At 41.3% G+C, this 21538-nt stretch overlaps 1 protein-coding gene across 3 annotated transcripts in view; it reads right to left on the bottom strand.

Moving 5' to 3' along the window:
- The window catches only part of MTUS2 (microtubule associated scaffold protein 2), a 301428-nt gene that overhangs the window by 53192 nt on the left and 226698 nt on the right, over positions 1–21538 (bottom strand). For all 3 annotated transcript variants that reach the window (XM_065830243.2, XM_065830252.2, XM_065830262.2), the window contains 2 exons: positions 8407–8505; positions 2299–2507 (listed from right to left, as the gene is read on the bottom strand). In XM_065830243.2, coding sequence (XP_065686315.2) covers positions 2299–2507; positions 8407–8505 — 308 coding nt within the window. The remainder of the gene's footprint in view (positions 1–2298; positions 2508–8406; positions 8506–21538) is intronic.

The raw sequence follows: 21538 nt of genomic DNA, 5'->3' as shown, positions 1-21538 counted from the left end.
AGCCAGCCAATGCAATTTTGCTAAAGCTTTCAGACAATAATGTAATATCAGAAAATGTCAAGAGATTGTATTTTCGAATGACACTCAAAAACTTGGAAGTCTGTGTCTATGTTGCAAGATAACACACTGCACAACTACACAATTGCCCGAGTAGTCCCAGGTCACCCCACTACAAGCAGGCTCTCTAGCGCCAAATTTAAAAGTGCAGCAGCCTTAGGCCTCCTTGAAGGCCTTAGTCAAGACAGGCAGGTACCTCAAGCAGAAATTTAGGTCTTTGCTGCTGTAAATAGTCTTCTGAAGTGCTCACCTGCCTCCATTCACCAAAAATGGAGTCTAAAGTAACTGTACTTCTCATGTAGGTACCACATCAAAGTGCCTAATGGATAAGTGTTGGGCTGATGTTGACTGAGTAGCTCGTCACCCAGCAAAGCCAGGGATGTCTTTGTCTGGGACAAGTCCATGTTACATAGCTCCCAGTAGTGAGCAGCATGACACAAATGTCTTGCACTGTACTGAATGATGATGTGCAGATACATATATAATAGATAGTTTGGGGCAACAAGGCAAGTCCAGAAGTAACTGACACGCAGGCTGAACACAGGTGAATCCAGCAGTGGATGGGAAAAGATCTACAGCTAATACTGCACAGGCCTGAAGGCATTTAAATTCCACAGGTGTATTATTTTTTTACCTCCAAGCCCTCCAAGCACTCAGAGGAGTATTAGTGCAAACTCCCAGCTGGTCTGAGTGAAGAGGAGCTGGGAACATGAGGCACAGCTGTCCCTTGAGGTGTTCAATTTAGGAAGCATTCTCAGGACAGATCTAATGTGCACCAGCAGGAAGAGAGTAATCTCAGAGCTCAGCTGCAGCAGCTGTTCTCATTTAAAACGTATCCAGAAGATATGAAGGAAATATGCCCAAGCCTCCAGAATTCCTTCATCAATTTGTGAAATAGGCATGAGAAGAAAAATCTCTTCCCAGTGGACAACAAATATAGACAAAGCTGAGCAGACACCACTCTGTCCTTTTTGTTTCACTCTGCTTTAATCAAGGACACTCCACAGTCAGCTCCAAAAAAAAAAAAAAAAAGAAAGAAAAAAGAAAAAAAAATCTTTACAAATGCCCATCAAGCCCAGAAATGTCAAGACTACAGAAAAACTAGAGGGGGAAAGTCCCCCAGGAAGATATTTAAAATATTTAGTACTTTTTAAAAGTTCCTTGTTTTTTTCAGTTCAGTCAAGTTCCTCCCAGCAAGATCAATTCCTACTTTGGAAAAAATGTGAGACACAATATTTGTTCAAAGATAACCTTTCTCACTAAAAAAAACCCAAACAGCAAAAGAATAAAGTTTTCCAGAATTTGTAAAGACTGTTTCAGCTGAGTTCTGTTTTTTTGGTTTCTTTCCTCCCAGTTAATACTGAAAGTTTACTCTTGTCTCTTCCGAAAAAAAGGCAAACAGGCAACTAAGATTATTATCCAAACCTTGGGTCCTACTGCTGGCCATCATCTGCCTGTTTCACAAAGCAGTCAGGGCACCAGCTTAACCTGGGATAGTATGAAATGCATGGGCATCAGGGGAGCCAGGTCTGGATCTCAGACCCTGGCTAGATTTCCCAAATCATTAAATGGTTTTTGAAACAAGCAATATCTACAAGTCCTTCATGGTTACTGTGGTCATCTTTTAAACTTTACTCATTTTGTCTCAGGTTTAGTGAATAATTAACCTTCTCTAATACTGACATTTTCTTTATGTTCTTTATACCTGCTGACTGTAACCTCCTAAATGCTGAGATAATGTTATTCTAACATCATGAACTGGGACCTCTGTAACAGGGACCTCTCTGCCTGATCTGTGGTGAACAGGCACAGTAGATGAGTGCTGCAAGAAAGAAAATCTTCTCCTTCATCCAACACCTTTGGCTAACTAAATGCATGGGTGGTTTTTATATTTGTTCACAAGCATCAATATCTCCGTTACACTTCTCATTCCAGCTATAGCAGTCAGAGACTGAGGCTTCTAAGTTTCTGCATCTGCTTCTCCCGTAAAAACATCCTGAAACACCTTCATGCTTGTGACAAATGCTTCAGTCACAATTCTTCCTCTTCCAAGTTCCTGAACTTTGATTTTCAAACACATGGCTTCAAATTATAATTCCCTCCTAATAATAACTGCTGAAATTATTTTACATGCTTTTCTTGCAAGAACAAAGTTTCAACAACTGTGGAATAAATTTGGGAAAGTGACTGGTGTAAAGGCAAAGTGTCTTTCCAATAGTAAAAAGTACACATTGCACTTACCTGTCTGAAAAAGTGCTGTGTTGTTACAGCAAAGACATCAAAGCCACAGACAGCCCTTTTAAGCTCATCTTGAATACTGCTTAATTGCCGGGCCTGCTCATCACACTTTTCCTTCAGTCTCTGAATGAACTGTTTTTCAGCGTCTCTACTCTCTCCTGGTTTGGGGGAGAATCCATTCTTTGGGGTGCTTGGCCTTTGCTTGGGATGTCCTACAACGAAGAGGCAAGAAGAAAAGATTATCAGGGTCAGTTACTTCATATGTATGGGCATGACCTTGATGTGTTTCTAAAGACTTTGGGACTCAGGTCTATAAAAGAAAAAACAAGTCTGTAGCATTCACTCAGATCCATAATGACTTTCAAAAAAAGCAAGAGCACAGCGAATTGTGCTTCCCTAGGCACCAAAGCTCAGTGCTTTGTAGCAGTCATCTCACCTCAGGCTCCGAGCCCGAAGGTCTGCTGTGAGTTGAGGAGAGCTCTTCTAAGAGTGCCTTGCTGAGGACTGAGATTGTTAGAGGAAGGTTTCATCTCACATGTTAGGCATCTGCCCGCACTTTGACGTGTGATGATGGACTCTCTTGAATAGCAATGAGAGAAATGGGCATTTCCAGGCTGAGATTCACCTCATCATGTTGTGGATGTGGAAAGCAGCTGGATGACATTTACACTCTTTGGGCCACCTGAACCCCGAGCTTGGGGACTTGACAGTGGTACTAGATTTCCTTTGCCATTGCAGATTTCCTTTTGCCTACAACTAGGACAATGTGGGACTGGAGATGTGCTTCCCTGAATGCAAACACAGCATGGGTTGCTTGCTATTGGAGTATCACTATTTCTTTCTATCAACAATATTGCTGTCTGCCTTGCCAGTTCCCCTTGCTCTCCCATTTATGACACTTCTAAAGCTGCAACACAAACCAGATATGTATAGAAATGCCATCAGGTATCATGTAATGATGACTGGTTACAGCACTGGCTCTTCAGGTCTGCTCTCTCTGCACCATTGGTCACACCAGAATCACTGAATGGTCTGCCTGCAGAAACAGATCCAGACAGACTCTGGCTCTGCTGATGTGCTCCAAGTTGGCTTGAAGCAAGCCTGATCCTGTATAAAGATGTGAAACCACTGATGTAGCACATCTGAGGGTTGAACTAGCTGACCTTTAAAGGTCCCTTTCAACCCAAACTATTCTATGATTTTATAGTCAGCCCAAATACAGTGTCATACTCATATGAATGGCACAAGAACTAAAGCTTACTCACGATTAGCCATTTAAGGGAAGTGAGCTTTTCACCCTAAGTTAAGTTAATGTCCTGCTTGAGTCAACCATCAATTTCTCTGGAAATACTCAGTGACAAGAATGAAGCAAGATGTACCCCTTTTAGTAGTGTTCTGGTAGTGTCACTTAGCTCAAGCCACTGATTGGACAATCTGTTTTGTCTTTATCTTCTTAGCTTTCTGAGAACAATCCTCTGCAAACATTTATAGTTGGCTGGGCCACACCTCAGCACAGTTTACTGATTCTTTTTGCCACCCTCAGTCTCTATTCAGCTGATGCTTTTTAGCTCATTCCTGAATATTGGCCAGGAATATCTGGTTCTCTTCCTCAGCTCCTCCCACTACTCTCAAGTTTTTAGCCTAGGAGCTAGAGTTGGTATGAAAGAGGGACAAAAGAGAGGCAGACACCTTGTTCTCATGCATTACTAGAGATGGTGGACATTAGTCTGGATACACATGAAAAACGAACATTTTGATGTTAGCAGAAAGGGCTGCATATACAAGGGTCCTGGTTTTGTTTTGAACAAGACCAGCTCTCTTCTAGTGAATTTTCCTTTCAGCTAAGTTCTTCTAAGTAATTGCGCTTCTCTGAATTTGGCTACATGTTTTTGAAACAGTTGCTCCAGAGCTGTTAACAGTAGCAATGGTATGCAGAAGAACCACAGGTTTAGACTTATTGCTACGGCAGCCAAGGTTACTGATAAATTTTGCAAGTCCCTTAAGTGAGAGGGGCATATTTGCAAGGAGAGGCAGACAGAACAGGTGACTAAAATTGACCAACTAAGTATTCCATCCCATTCATGTCATACACCCTATAAAAACATGAGATCATGAGGGTCTTGCTTTCTTTGACCTTGGCTGGCATCTGAAGAAAACCCTGCCATTTCTGCTTGTGATCCTAGGCCTTGCTCCAGGTCCTGCATCCCTGAATCCAGTTCCAGTTTACTGCATATTCCAGCCCAGGACTTCTGGATACCTGCCCTGCAGCCACTGGAGCAATGCCAGCTCCACTGTGAAATTCAAGATTGGTTTTGCTTTTTTTTTTTTTTTTTCCTATTTATTAGTAAAGCATTAGTAAAGCATTTTTAACTTTCTAATTCACAAGTCTCTCTCCCTTTTACGCCTATTACCTTTCCTTATCTGGGAGGGCAGGGGGTTAACACAGAGCATCTGCTATGGTTTATTGCCACCCTGCAGTAAATGGTGACAACAAGAATGTGAAAAAAAAATGATATCTTGTAGTTTTATAGTCTCATAGTATACAGTTTTTGAAAATTAATACAGAAACAATGTCTCCAACCAGTTCTCATCAATGAACAGAAGAGAGGACAGTATTCTGCCATGGACATTATCTACCCCTTTCCTAAAAACTAGAGGAATCCTTCCTCAGAGAAGCATCTGTTGTACGAGTTTCAGCCAATTTGTGAAGTAGAGCACTGTTCCAGAGGTGATTTTGTCAGATGTGCTTTAGATATTTTAGCTCTTTAAAACTGTGGCCTGGGTGTGCAAATGGATCCTTAGGGCAATTTCGTTAGATCAGGCCTAGAAGAAGTGTGGCTTTGCCAGAGGAATACGCCATGAGCATATTCCTGCTTTTTCAGATCCTCAGCTTGTATGGAACCACTAGGAGCATATTTTCCAACCTACTTGACTATGTTCTGGCTCTAGGCTAAGCTTATGGGGAGCCGTCTCCAGCAGAGATGTTTCCTCTTGTCTCCAAGTATCTCACGCTGCAGCTGCAAAGCGCAAACCAGACTTTGAAACTCTTAGAGCCCATGCCTTGCATTTGCAAAGAGGAATACCAGGTTTCACAGCATGTCAAGACGAACTTCATGATGTTGCAAGACCCAAATAATACAATAAAGGATGTTAGAGAGGACTTTCTGTCATTAAGAGAGCTCAAGCAGCATAGCTATTGCCCTCTCTCCATTTTCTTGTCAGTTAAAGCCTGTACATGTTTTTGTGCAGGAATGATATTTTCTTACAGATTCTGTCATTCATTCAAAGGGGCTTTTGACTGGGCAGTGGGTATTATCACAAAATAAAAAAGTCATAAAAGCAACAACCATAAATATCTGTCCTTTTAGTATAAAAATCTTGGGTTGTTTAGACAGCATGGTGATGTTACAATAGAAAGCATAGGGAGAAGTGTAGGGAGAAGCCCTTGAAATCGGTCCAGTTTTAATTTAAACAGAAACCCCTCAGATTGTTTGGTCTTATACCTTCGTAGCTTTCCTGTTCACTGGAACATTTGAAGTGCACATCCCTATGTTGTCCTTGTCAGTATTATAAGCTGTCCTTGTAAATTAAACTGTGCTATTCTCCTCAGGGATAAATCTGAATTTCTTGGTTCATTTGGGTCTGAAAAGCAGCTTACCAAGCTTATTCTGCCATTGATGCCTCTCTTCTGTTGCTCTGTGCAAAACAAGGTATATATTAATGATGCTGGCCCTGATCCTGAATGTCCCTTTTGCTGATGGTGGGTCCAGGGGGGCAGACCCCGTGTACACTGAAATCACTGAACCGCTTTGATCCACTTCAGAACTCCCAGGTCTTTTTTATCTACCTGAATGTTTGAACTAACAGACATAACAAGTATATACTCATCATTAACAGACTCCATGAGGATTTAGATGGGGAATACAATTTCTTTGTCTTTTAACTCCCCAATTCCCAACATTTTGGTAAGGAAAGTGAGAAAATTACTTCAAGGAGATTGATAACAAGCAATCTGTAGAGTGACAGATGTCAGAAGCAGGTAGCACCATCCTGCAATGGGGTGGAAGGAGAACACCTGCATCTATGCACATCTGCTCCTATACACAGATTTCAGGAATGGTATTACATCAATAGATAAAACTGAGATCCCTACAAGACTACATCTCAAAACTCCCTTGCAAGTTTTCAAGAGGATGGATCCAAATCGTAAAGATAAGATTCAAGGCTAAAAAAAATTGTATGACAGTCAAAAATGAGCACTGATTAGAAGGAATTGCATGTGAGGAGGTCAGTAGCATAGAAAACAACCTAGAAATGACACTCAGAAATTTTAGAGCCTGTTCCATGGCCACATGTAGCTGTGGTGGAGTTAGCTGGGGGATACATGCTCCCCTATCACGAAGTGCAAATGTCGCATGAGTTTGTGATCCCGACAGAGGAAGGTCTGCATTACTGCCCCTTAGCCCCAGCTACACTCACTCCTTGTCCTGTTTAATGGTTCCTGTGGTTATTTTGTGAAATCGTTAAACAGGTGAAAAAAATGTTTGGTGCTATTGCTGTTATTACTTCAAAGAATGCTAAAGGCTACTCTAAAAACATAAGTGAAGGTGAAGTTTATTTTCCTATTTGATCCTTACAGTGATAAACAATTTCAGGTTGACATAATTTCAGACAACCAAGCTTAAGAAATCCTAAGTAAGTCTGATGGAGAGAAGGCAGTTACTCAACCTCTCATAAGAATGAAGGAGCCTTTGAGGCCTCATGAATTGGATATGCCAAGAATATAAGCCATGCGAATCATTAAGTCACCCATGGAAATGCAGGCCTCCTTAAAACAATACAAATACACAGTAAAATATACCCGTGTTTCATTTTGCTCTCTAATTCTAGTGGAAGCAATCAGCTGTGCTGTAATGTGCTGGTACAGCCACAGTCACTGCTGGTGTTTAAAATGGACTCCCACCATTATAAACAACGGGGAGCTGCAGGTCTGGAACTCTCAGCAATAAATTTTTCTTTGGATCTCTCTTGTTGATCTCTCCAGGTACAAAACAGCCTGAAAATTATATGACTCAGAGGACAGAGATAAGATAAACTTTTTACCCTAGTATCATCGTAAGAAGAAAAATTCTGAGTCCTGTTGGCACCTTGGAAGATAAAATTTAACCTTCCATTTTCTCCATTTTGTTGGTTGGGAAGGAAAAGAATAGGGCCTGAGTTCAGTAAACATGAAGAGACTATTGATGCAAATTACAGGAGCCAAAGTGCTGTTCTACATGTTTTATAGTTTACCATAAAATGAAGTAACATGCCCCATAATTATAACTCAAGTATCACATAGCTGTAAAGATGACATTTAAATAATTTGAGTCTGAAAAATGAGGTAACAGAACGGAAGATAAACCATAAGCACAATGAAATCGGTGGGACTATGCCCACTCATTTCAGAAGCATTTAGAACAGCCAAAGGCCAGTCTGACAAAAGCCTTTAGGTACCTTATATATTTGCTAATGTACACCTAGTAGACATAGATGGAAAGAAGTTCTTTTCATTTCAGTAAAAACAAAGGTAGTCTTTAGAAATGCTAAAACCATGTGTTTGTACCCAATATTGAGGGGTAAGCTGACAATGCCTCAATAGCAATCTGAAGGTTATTTCTATAGATAATGCCTTTTCCAATTATGCATAGAAATAAGGCAGGAAATTTAGTGTCTCTGCACAACAGTAAGAGTAGATCGCAAGTAATATATTTTCATGACAGTTAATTGCCTGAGGTATCTTCTACTTCACTATATCTATCTGTTCCCCTTTTACATAAGAAAATCATAATCATGAAAAAAATATTCCTGTAGCCTTAAACATGTAATAGCAACAACTCTTTGTTTTGCAGGAGAGATGATTGCACAGTTGTAACAAAGAGAACATAAGTTTATTCATCTCATGCATTGGGATGATAAAGCCTGCTGTACTCACAGTCAGCTTAACGAACCTTGGATGCAATCAATCTTCACTTAACAATAGCAGGTCTCAGATTTTAGTGTGTTAACAAGAGATGCAAAGTGATCAAGTTTAAATCTTCCCTGAAATAGTGCTTTTGGGTTCATAAATACCTGGTGAATGGAGCTTGGTGGCTGTTACTGCTGATCTCTTAGGGGATGAGACAGCTGGTCTGTTAGCATCCTGGTCTCTTTGTACTTCTTTCTTCTGACCTGTTTTAGGGGGAAAAAAAAAAAAAAAGAAGAAGATAGAAAGAAACTCGTTTTATAATTTTGTTTGCAATTGTGCAGAACTGTGTCGCTAAGATACATATCAGAATGGCAAACTCGAAGTATTTCACCAATACACACCCTGGGCTTCACACAGAATGATGCTACACAGTACTTCTGTGCTGGATACCAACTTGCCACTTGTGCAAGCATAACTGTGTGCATATGGCTGAGCTGACATACACAGCACTAAAGAAGTCAAAAAAAAGTCTTACACACTATCTTGGTTCTCCAGCCATCTGCAAAGTGACAAATACCATTAAGGCACAAACAGCTACACAGGTAGCCCACGCTATCTGTTCTGAGGTCTGTGTTCTGTCTCTTTACCTTGCTGTGCATCCTCAGCCAAGGATCTTCTGGGCTGGAGGAAGAGTTAAACAGGACTGTGCAAAGCTGACTTAAGTTACCTGCAGGGCCTTGCTCTATCAACTAGGTCAGGAAACCGCCTTGTCTGGTGAGCAGCTTTCCCCAGAGGGTCTCATACAGGCAAGAGACAGGCTTCTGAAGAAGCAGAAGCAGGCAGGATGTGTCAGGGCTGTGCTGGATGTGGTGCCCCAGACTGGAGAGGGCGTCTATGCCTATGCAGTAAGTCAGGCAGGGCCAGAGAGGTACAGCACATTCAGTGCCAATGCAGGACACAACAGGGCCATGCCATTGCTTTGCTGTCCACAAGGCTGAACCAACACTTGGCTCATGCTCATCTATGATCCAGGCAAGTACCAAGCCTACTGCCCTCTCCTCTCCTCTCCTCTCCTCTCCTCTCCTCTCCTCTCCTCTCCTCTCCTCTCCTCTCCTCTCCTCTCCTCTCCTCTCCTCTCCTCTCCTCTCCTCTCCTCTCCTCTCCTCTCCTCTCCTCTCCTCTCCTCTCTTTGTAGCCCTCCAGGTTATACCTGACCTCTGCATTTATTTTTTCTGCAGCCACTAATTCCCCCTACTGACACCATGATGTCCCAGAGCTCTTGGTTTATAACATCGTGAAACTTTGTGCTAGCCTTTCCTCTTCCTTTGACATTGTAGTGTCTGTTATTAATCCTCCCACCACTAGAGTTCTCTGGTTAGGGGCTCAGGATCCTCTGTCAGTTGTCTCTGCGGTCATTGACTGCCTCTTGTATGAGGGAGATACAATTTCATCTGAAAGCCAGAGAGGCCACCCAAGCTCAGCTCACCCCTCCTGCCCACCCACAAGTACCACCAAAATAGCCGCAGGGATCGTGCTGAGTGCAGCAACAGTGAAGCCCTGTCGTGCTGCTTAGCCCATGGTGTTGCAGTCATAGCCACAGATTTCATGCAGAAAACACTCACCAAAGAAGGAAGAAGGAAGAGCAAGAAAAGCCAAATCCCTCAGACATTAGTGTATTTTCTTGTTTGCTTTCCTTTTTTACCATTAGTGTTTGTTGGGGGGTTGTATTTCAGCCTACAACACTCAAAATGAGATTATAACCATGTTGTTGACCATATTTCAAAGAGACTACAGCAAATAGAGTCCAAATCAGCATATTGGCAATGTGCCCAAGAATAGCATTAAAATTAATCGAGTAAGCAGTAAATTAGTATCATAGTAAAGTTTCTGCATTTCTTGGCTTAATGCAGGTGGTGTTTCAAGTTTGGAGCACTTACCAGCAGATTTAAGGCAAACCACTTGTCATAAAGGAGAAACAATGTTTGCCTTATTAACTTTTGGTTCTTTCATGAGTACATTTATGGATGTCTTGTAGGTAAATGTCTCACAGTATTTGTCCCCTGAAGTATTTGAAGCTGGCAAACAAAACCATATTTTTTTGGTGATGCTTAAAGACAGTGCCAGTTCAAAACCTAACACTATCTTCCATTTTGCTTAATACAAATGTGATCTGGCTATTTCAATAGTGGAGAAAAGTGATAATTTTATGTGAGGATCATAATCTTCAGAGACACTTACTGGATGACTAGTTTTTCACTCTCTTCAAAGCCACAGCTAGTCACAGTTGCAGTATCAGGCTTATTTTTGACACATCATTCACCCTTCCACTTCTGTCTGCATCCAGACTTGCAAGCAGTGAGCTGAGGATGCAGCATTTGCCACGCACCAGAAGCCAAGCTTCACATTTTCTAGCACTGCCTCTCAGCATTTGCTTGCAGACTGTTTCTGCAAAGACCACATGCATAGGCACAAGTCCCGTGTCCAGCTGTTTGCGGAGATGGCACAGGAGAAGGTCTAATACCCTCTTTGACTCCTCTCACTGTCCACAAGCAAATGATGGCATCAGTTGTCAAGGGCTGGTAAAGACTGAACTCTTCATACCTTTACTTTGTCCTTTTTGCCTACTGTTTATAAATTAGACATGTTGAGGCTATGACTGGCATTTGTGATTAATATTTTTCACAGTGAAGGGACTGAGGATATAAATTTCCTGTTTCTGCTACCCACTACTCTATATTTACTAGAGAGCAGAACACAAAATAAGTTTATGGTGTCAATTCATTACTAAGGATGAAGGGAAAGCAACTTGGGAGCTGTGAAACAAAAACAGAGCTTGTTTTACAAGGTATAGTTTATATGGTTACAGGTTCAAGCATTACTTTTTCATGGCAACGAGGCCTTGGTTTTCCTGTGTTTTTCAAAATAAAAAAGATGATGCACAAATGGGCCATACCAAGATCCTCTGTAAATTTATCTATAGCAAATGTCAAACATAGACAGTGGCAGGGAGTGTTCTCCTCACACTTTCAGCAGAAACAAGAGGAATATAAATACTTAACTATGTGTGTTTTTGAAAAGTTTTCAATGAGAAACACCCGGGGAATTAGTTCAGCCACTTTAGCACAAAGCAAGGAACAATTCCACAATTAGAGCTCAGTTCAAAGTAAAGAGAGCAAAGAAGCAAAGAAGCCCAGTCAGCACCATCGTTCTGCAGAGGGCAAGGGCAGGTCTCGGGATGGCAGTGGGTGCAGATGGCAGCGCCCATCAGGGACAGCTGCATGGGGGACAATGGGCCCAGAAGGCGGGAGACCAGCAGAGTGAGCCTGACGGAGGTTGTAAGCAAAGATGCAAATAGATATCTTGGCAAGGACAGAAGAGTAGTATTTAATAACAAGGGAGGGAAGCAAAGATAACCGCCCCCCCACCCCTCTTCAGTTACAAGATTAGAGCTCCTAAAGTCTGGTAAGGGTGACAATACAGCAATTGGGGAAGCAAGGAGGGAAGAGCCCAGGCACTGCACAGTTCTGCTGGGAAGGGGCAGAGGAGAGGGGCAAGTGGAGCTAGCAACAATTCAGCTTCTCCTTCATAAGCAGAAAGGTCTTGGTGGCCTTCCTCAGCAGGGAGGGATTTAGGAATCAGGCAGCAGGCAAAAGAAAGGACAGTCTGCAGGAGCAAACTGTTATCGTTCTGCTAAGCTCATCACCCACAGGGAAATTTTAGGGCAAGAGCCATCCCTGGCATCAGGCCTCAAATAAGAGCTTGTGCTGAATGTTTTCCTGGAAATGGGGTTTGTTCTTTCTCTTCTCTTATGAAACAACATCTGCTAGATGGTTAAAAGAAAAACACTTAGGAAACATGTTGATTTCAAGAGAAGTTCCCACTGGGAAAATTCATTTCTAAATGACAAGACTCTGGGCTCTGAAGTTGTCATTTCACAGAAATCTAGAATTTCAGGTTTACAAAAATCTGTAGGGGAGCGTTGGCGTGATGATAAGCATAATGCTGTACCACAGGGTACGGCACACTGGGAGGTTATAGTTTGGTCTTTTCTACCTCGGAGTGTACCAGCATCAACTCAAAGACTCTAATGTACACAAGAAGTTTGATGATCCACTGTAACTCAGGAAATAAGACAAACATTTAAGTCCTTATTATGGGCTCGAACACCTGTAAAACCTCAAAAAATATTTGGACTGTCATATGTATTGTGAAATGTCAAAAAGTGCTATGCATACAATGATGAATAATAAAAAGATGCAAAATACAATTATAAAATGAAATTGAGAACCATACTTGCATATTTTTTCAAACCAGCACACTTTTAATTTTCCAAGTTTGTCTTTTAAAAAGTATATTAACTCTGACCTGGAACAAAATTTACTTCAGCCTCTTAGTGTTATTATCCACAGGATGGAAATATGGAACTCCAGTTAGCTCTGTGCTAAATGCCCGTACATTACCTTTATTCCTGCTGGCTGCATAATCAAGGCTCTTACCACTGAGCCTCTCAGTGAAAGGCTCCTGGCAGAGCAGGAACCACCACTGATACCCCCAAGCTTCCAGGAACTGCTGCCAAGGCTCTGTCCACCCCCTTCGCCACAGGAGTTCATGGAGTGAGAATCTGACTTTCCAGTAGCCAGGAATCAAAGCCACAAACTGTTAATTTTTATATGAATTTATATTCCATTTAAGGTTACAAATGTCCCCACATTTCCTCTCTTTCAAAAGCTATACTTACATAGAAATGGATATTTCAGGCCATAAGACAACTGTGAGAATAAATACTTGCTCGTGTTTTCTACTGACGTGGTTACAGCATTTGCTTTTGAAAAAAACAATCCAAATGCACAGTTTTGTAAAGGTATTTTCATTTCCTAATTAACACACACAGCCTGTTTCAAAACGAGCAGAAGGAACAAAGGCAAAATCATTAGAAATATAAGGCAAAACACTCAAGGTGTTAAATCATTCAGCAATCACTTGGAAAAACAGCAGACAAAGCCACTTCTCCATTCCCCTATCATTGCTGAATGCTGACCTAGGAACTCGAATTATATACTTCTTATCTGAGACATTTTCTCAAGAGATGCTGCAGAGTCAGAACTTGTATTTGCCTGGACCTTTCTGACTCTTCAAAGCCAGGACAGTGGGATAAGCTTCGATTTGCTTTCACACTTCAAACTGAAAGCGTGCTAACAAATTACGCATTGAATATTTATTCCAAAGCAAATTCTAACATGCTGTAGACATCATTAACAATGCAATGGGACTGGCTGCATTCAGTTGGATTTCAGTTGTTCTCAGGTGTATTTTATAAATTAACCAATGCAGTCTGCAAGTTTAAAAAAACCCCAAGGAAGCATTTTCAGTCACTCGTACGCACACAGAGCTGCTTGGAGCTTTGTTTTGCCTTTCCCCCTGATACCACAACTAGTCATGTCCTTGGTGAGTAATGACACATCCATGCACGTACTGTTTGAGAGAAAAAGAGCAAAGCTGGAAAGATGATGGATTCTGTAGAATAACAGCAGTCTAATTCTCTCTGGAGACTCTCTGCTTCCTTGATCTATGAGAAGACTGTGAATAAGTAAGTAGGTGCAGAAGAAAGACTATGTATTTGTTGAAGGAGAAACTGCTAATGCTTGTGCTTTTCCCTTTGCATTTGCTTCAACTCTAAAGTCAATCTGATAAGAAAAAAAGAAGGACAAGGACTATTTCATTGACTTGTCTGAAACGGATAGTTTTCTTTCTATAGTAAAAAGTTTCTTTATCTAGTACTAAAACAAACAAACAAACAAACCACAACCCCAAACCAACCAACCAACCAACCAACAAAAACTAAAGGAAAAAAAATAAACCTTACAAAATGAACCATTCTGAACGGAATAAAAAATATCAGAGTAACTCAGAACATAAAATGCAGGTTGCAGAGTTAAAACAACTACTCCTCTTCCTGTCATTCACCATGGATCCCCTGGCATTTTATCATCACTTCCTCCCAGAGTTGTGCTATGGCATGTTTCATGCTGCATATCCCTATATTCAATACAGGAACGACATCAATGTAACTCACTGTGTATTTACTATTCAGCTTCTGATTGAAAGTGTTTGCAAAGGGAAACAAAGCACCAGCAGACTCTTCTCTCTCCATTTCTGCAAGTGCACTTGTGCTCAATACCCCCCCTCAGCTGACCTTAGTTCATCTCTCTCCCTCCTGCTGAGGTTGTGTTGTCTGGATTTTGCAGAAGCTGATTAAAAGAGGCACATTTGACACTGCAAGCTTGCTGGTGAGAGTTGTGATAACACCAGCCTTCCATTTTTCATCTTGACTGATTGTATTTAACAGCCTGCCTGTTATATACGATTTACTGGTACTTGTAAAAGCACTGGAATTGACTGGGTTAGTTTTTTGAACAATGCTTTTGATTTTAATTTAGTGGACTAAGTAGAAACAAGCTGCTCAAATGAATTCTTTATTGTTACTGTCATGGCATGCAAATTATGAGAAGTTTCAAAACACGGCAGAGTTTAGAGGTACCAAGCTGGATTTTCTGTGGGGTTCTGTGTTCTAAGAGAAGGATGTGGCTGAACAAGACCAGAGAGGGATGATACCACAGAGGAAGCTGTATTACACGAAGTGAATGAAAACTACTCAGTGCTGGTCATGTGTAAACCACTTCTCAAACCCTTACATGCAATGATTGAGTCATTCTTTCTTTTTTTTTTTTTTTTTCTTTTTTCTTTTTCCCATTAACTGCATGCAAATCCTGTTTCCTTTGTAGTAGCCATGCACTCAGCTCTCCAGTGCAGACCTACCCTTTGGCTGGACATTTCTGCTCATGAGTTACCCCTCCTGAATGTGCAAGAGAGGTCACAACATATGTGCCACAATGGCAGCATTTTTATCCACCTGTGGGCCCAAGATGTTCATGGCACAATGGCACACAGAACTGCACATTACCTATGTGGAGAGGGACCTCTGAAGTCCTGTGGTCCAGCCTCCTGCTCAGAGTGGGTTGCACTAGAGCAGGTTGTGCAGGGCTTTGTCCAGCTCAGTTACAGGTATCTTCAATGATGGAGGTTTCACCACCTCTCTAGACAATCTGCTCTAGTGTTTGACTAGTTTCACAGGTGATCAAATGCCAACCACCTTCACAGGTGAGAATTTCCTGTGTTCTAACTTGTGTTTGGAGTATCTTGTCCTATCACTGTACACCTCTGGGAAATGTCTGGTTTTGTTCTCTGTGTTTCCATTCAGTAACTGAAGACTGTGATAAGATCTCCCTCTGCCTTCTCTGAACAACCCCAGATCTCCCAGCCTCTCCTCCTGACCTGTCCTGTATGTGCCCCAGTCCCTTGACCATCTTGGTGGCCCTCTGCTGTTCTCACTCCAGTATGTCACATTGTTCTTGTCCTGGGATTCCCCAAACTGGACACAGTTGTGAGTGGCCGCACAAGTGTGAATAAAGGGGGAGGACCACTGATGCTGCAAGCCACACTCTTGCAGTATGTATCTGGTCTTTCTTGCTGCAAGGGCAGACCGTAGGCTCAGGTTCAACTTGCTGTCTAGAAGGACCTCCAAACAAGGCCTTTTGACAGAGCTGCTTCCCAGCCAGGCAGCTCCAGCCTCTTCTGTTACATGACGTTATTCCTCCAAGAGGCAAGACTTTGCATTTGTTTTTTTGAATTCTGAGTTCCCGCCAGAAATGGAAGGCTAAAGCAGATGAAACCAACACTCCTGGCCAGGAAATTACCTAGGTCTAAAGCAACTTCATTATAACCAACTGATTGCAGCCCTGGGTGAATGCATTGTATTGCTTCTGGATCTAAGCAGGTATGCCTGCATTGTGCCATACTTGGTGACTCTCCAGACCTATCACCACCAGCTCAGGAATTACTGCCTGTCTGAGTCCCCTCTCCATGCACAACACAGACATGTTCTTCTTGGGTTACGAACTGCTGCGGTGTGTTATGCTGAGTGTTTTTTAACGCATTCTGAAGGGCTCACCAGATACACCACCAACTGCACCATGTCAAACTGAAGAGTTTTGCCCAAATTATGACAGAATTGAATCCTGGTTTGATTTAGGACCTCAATGGTGGACATTAATCTAAGGGGTTTATAAAACAAATCCCCTGTGAGGATGGGAAGTGGTCAATCTGCTGTCTCTGAACACTGCCTTCTGCAGATGCTCCCACATTTTCGGAGAAGTTTGAAACAGGAAATTCAGTATATATCTGCCTCAAAGATCACATATTTTTATCAACATCTGTGGAAAGTTGAAGCTTATATGTCTTTACAGAGGTGGATCTTAGCTGCAAAGTTTCTGACAGAGAGCCGCTCTCATCTGACTTTAAACAAAATACGAAACAATAATAGAAATGGTAAGGATCAGTTAGGTTTGCACTGTATTTCTCAAAGCAGCTAATGTGTTTAAGTGAATTAAAAGGACTTGCCTCAGTTTTTCTACTCAAGCATGCTTTTTCCTCCCCATTTTCTATATGTTGACAGGTATGCAAATATGGAAGGGGTCTAAAAACACACAAAAATGGCTGTGCAACACACTGGAATCTAATTAAATGTGTTCTTTTCATAGACTAGTCAAAAAGCAATCACTTGATGTCTTCAAAACAATTTGCATGACAATGATCTTCCACTGTTGTTATCCCATACCATAGTTTGGGGTTTTTTTATCATCTGAATCACTGCACAGCAGCAGCAATAGGAGTCCATTTTCATTAATTAAATATGATTTATACCCTGTAACCCAATTTATTTGACAAGCACTGTTAGTGAAATATCAGGAGTATAATCTCTCTTGAGAAATTTACAGCACAGGTGATCTTCTCAGGTAACATCTAATACTTGAAAGCTTTCATGTAATTTTTATTGGTTATTTTCCCATCATTAATATAGGTAGATACACTCCTTTCTGAATTAATTTCCTATTCATACATAATTAAAATTATGTACATCTCTGAAGCACAAATGCAATTCTTACATCACCTGATATCCCACTCTTTCAGAAATGTTCTCTATGTAAAATGACTGCCTTCTTTTTTCTGAAATACTTTCTCCCCTCTTCATTAAAGATGCTGTACACAATATATGCAATGTCTGTGAACTTTAGCTATAACAGTGTAGTCCTCTAAGTCCTTTAGTAACTGCAATGTCTTGCACAGGAGGTTGGACACATGCAATTTGTGTTTATAAACACATATGCAGCATCAAGCCCTATAGCAATTACTATTAGGTGATTGCTAGGAGTATTATACATAGAATGTCTATCATTCTCCAAACACAGAACATACAGAGGGATTCATTGTAGTTTCCCTGCTTTTCAAAGGCATTACTATACGGCTGACTTCAATAGCACTGCACATGGGACAGCCTGGCCTTCCGATCGACTGAATGAGGCTGGTGACTTCTTTCTCAAACACGTAATTCACTCCTAAAGTCATTTATCACGTTTTCTTAGGGGAAAATACGCCTCACTTGCAAGATAGTCTTGGTTTGTAAGTCCTTCCTGCTAGAGGCAGGGATTTCCCCCCAACCAGAAGGAAAGGTACAAAGATATGCCTCTCTCACCCTCAGCTAATAAATTCCACCTATGGTGGAGAACATCTCTCTCTCCTTGATCACAGCCTCTGGGCAGTGTCTTGTCTCCTGCCATTGCAGGGAAAAGAACAGGAAATTGTGGTGATTCCATTTCTTCCAACCATGAGTCCACAGGGTCTGGGTGCTTGCCAGCTCAGCTGTGGAGAAACGGGTCTGAGGATAGACAGGTGGCACATCAATCATTCCTTTGCAGATGCTGTCCTCATGATCCAGCTGCAAGTAAGAGGTACACAACAAGCATGCTCAAAAGGCTGAGGCTGTACTTTCTAGAAAGGGGCTATCTGATGAGCCACCTCCCCTTCTATCTTCCAAGGCTAACCTGGCAAACTAGAGCTGGATGTCTTCTACATTTTTTAAAAAACTGGTGATGCTGCTAACGAGGAACGTGACAAAACGTGATAAAGACAAATCCATGTCCAGCTAAGACTCTACGAGATGCATTGTTGACTCTCTGAGTCTTCCCTCAAATAATCCTTAAAACCCTTCTTAAAACTTGCATCTGGATTGCTTGTAACTGCATTCCATGTGAGAACAAAGACTACCTTAAATACAAGGGCACCCAAAATGGTCACTGGATATTAGACAATCTGTAGTTCAATTCATTCAAGAACATACTAAGTAAATTGTCTTTTCTATTGTTCTGTCTTCCTACACCATGGTTGCTTTTCTGTTCTTCGGTATGTCTGTGCACGCAATTGCCATTATGTAATAGTTCGAAAGACTATTAGAAATTTATTTATTCCACTGTTTTCAAGACATTTTGTCCCTTCAGTTTGGAGCACTGGTGAAAGTTTCTTTGGTGTTGCTGTTGCAGTGATGAGGTTGGCTGCTTCCCCAAGCATGAAATTCATTATCTTTATGACATGTCAGTAACAGTGACCCAAGGTGTGGATTAATTTTTAATATATCTTCAAACATTTTTTAAACATTGATTTTACCTGTTCCCTTATTGTTACCCATCTCCTGCCCTGTGATGTCCAGTAATAACAACAGACTTGTACAGCACAGACTGGTGGCCTGTGTCAGTGATTGTTCTTTCCACTTTGGAATGGCACTACAAGTAGACATTTTACCATGTCTGTACATGCAGACTTTCAACTTTTACATCCTCCACATGCTGCAGAACACACTTTTGGAGAGTGGCCTTTTCAGCACATCTATGCACTTTCTCTGCCATATTTAAAATATGGTATGTGACAAAATTTTAAAGGGTTTTGTTAGATGCTTTTGTTTGCCCCAGATCAGAAAGCCCAAAGCAATATGAACACTTCACTGCCCTTTTTCCACTTGCTGTGGAGATGCTACTTACTGTAGCATCTGCCTACTGATTTAATAAAGACTTCAATTTTAAAAATATGGGTGTATGCTTCATCATTTAAAAGATGTGTAAAACTGTCCAAAGGGTACTTCAACAGAAGATTTTACATTCTGTAGGGCTCCCTATCACATTGGGATCTATAGGCAGTGTTCATATATTATTGCACAACAGGCAGGATTGGACTTGCTAAAACCCCTTGTCTTTGGTTCCATCAGATACTTAGCATTGTGAGGAACCGTAACACTGTTTCAATAAAAAAAAATCATGGCTTGACCACAGATACATCTGCTGCTATCTTGACTCGTACAAAAATCAAACCAGAACCTTGGACAAACACAGGGCTGTGGTTTGTTGTTTTTGTTGTTTTTTTTTGTTTGTTTGTTTGGGTTTTTTTTGGTGGTTTTTTTGTTTTGTTTTGTTTTGTGTGTTTTTTTTTTTTTTTTCTAATTATCTCTCTGTTGTGTACACTAACTTTCCAAACTTGCCAGTTATCTCTGTTCAGGATCTGTTTCTGACTGTTTGCATAACACAGACAGGTACCCTACTTTATGTTTAGTTTCCTTCCAGAATAAACCAGGCAAGTTTTACCTCACCTGACTGAACCTCCCTATCGAGTTCAGACTATCAACTCACTTTCGGCCAACTCGAAGTATGGGCAAAGAGTTTCCTTTTGTGTGAGCCCATGGAAGCAGATATGGTTACTGGAGGGAGATACTTAAAAAACCCCAAACAACCAAACTAACAAATGCTCTGAAGAAAATTACACCAAGACTAAGTGATGACACAGAAAACATCCGTTGACAACCTCAGGACAATGAGCAAATTAGGGTTGTTTGGAAGGAAGAAAATTGGAGAATTTTTTCATCACGATCCAAATTCTTTATGACCTTTTATTTTTCAACTTTGTCTTCAGAGGTAGTAAAATCCAGGAAAAAAAAAATTAGTCTTTTGCTTCATAGATCAAATCACTTCATACCTTAAAAACCTAAATTAAAAGTCAACTTCAGCTTTCTGACAGCCTCAGTAATTCTTTCCCCCTTCAGTGTTTATCCCCTGATGTGATGTCAAACATTCTTTCTGGAAACCTACTGCTTGATCCCTGTTGTTTTGTATTAAATTGTAATTTCTGGTCTTGTGTGTGGGGCTGAGATTTGGAACATGTGCAAACTCAGAGGTGACAGCCTGAACAATTCAATTAGTCCTGCTTGTGCTGGATTTTGCATGTCCAAATTAGCATGATTGTATATCAAACACCACGGTTCCAGCTCATTGCAGTGCCCCAAAACTGAAACTTCTCTGGCAAGAACTCACTCATGTAAGGCTGCAAAAGTAGGAAAAGACCCAGGACTTCTAACAGCCTGTGACAAAAGAATCCCAGAGGCTAGAAGAGCTCCTCTACAGAAACTTGAAATATCACTAAGTCAAATAAATTAATATTTCACTACTATCATACTAATACAATATGATACACTTCATTCACCCTGTTGTCTTGGTGATCTACGAAGGGCTTTCCAGAAGCATAAATCCTGAAACTATACTCTTCCTTCTCCTCCACATTAGAAGTTGAAATATTGACCTCGGTAGCCACATACAGAGTCAAATGATCAGTTCAGGCACAGGCTTCTCACCAGTAAGCTTCTGCAATTATGGCTTTAAAAATGACTAGTGTTTTTGAATGATCACTAATGTTCCTTTCCCTTGAGAGGCTTGAAGGATCTCCTGGGGTATGAGGAAGCAGGAATGAATGTGGAGACACAAAGAGACCTTGGTGTGCAAGAGCTTACTTTGGTTCCAGGAGTATTTCTTGGGCCTGGAGGAACTATCATGCCCTTCATGAGATCATGGCTGACGAAGTCCAGGGGCCATGGCAGTGCAGAAAGTTAAGTGCTGGGGCCACATCAGACAGAAAAGCAATGGGACAAACAGGAGCTGGCACAGGGTAAAGCAACATTGCCCACCAGTGTGTAGGAAAGTGCTTGAAGCCACCTGCTGTGAGATGTTATCTGCAACCAGGGGAGAGAGTGTCTACAGCCATGCTTTTAAACTTATTTTATAATCATGACAAATAATCATACTGACCCTGCTTTCAAGTCATAACTCAAGTCATAACTCAATCATTACACCCAAACTTGAGATTCTATATTTCCAGCACTGAGTGTGTAATAGATGTTAACCATCATGGGTATTCTCATCAATTGCCCTGAGAGGGCAGGCAGGTGGGCCACTGTTAGCAGCCCTCAAGGGCAGGCAGCATGAACTGCTCCTTACTCCCTCAAAAGTGGTGAGTCCTACCCAAGAAGATACACCCCTATGTCCTTGCCAAGGGGAACCTAGAATTCGTACACCGTGTCCAAGTGCC

The sequence above is a fragment of the Patagioenas fasciata genome, chromosome 1 (assembly GCF_037038585.1).
Source record: "Patagioenas fasciata isolate bPatFas1 chromosome 1, bPatFas1.hap1, whole genome shotgun sequence".
Lineage (NCBI taxonomy): Eukaryota > Metazoa > Chordata > Aves > Columbiformes > Columbidae > Patagioenas > Patagioenas fasciata.
This window is presented reverse-complemented; position numbering and strand designations above follow the sequence as displayed.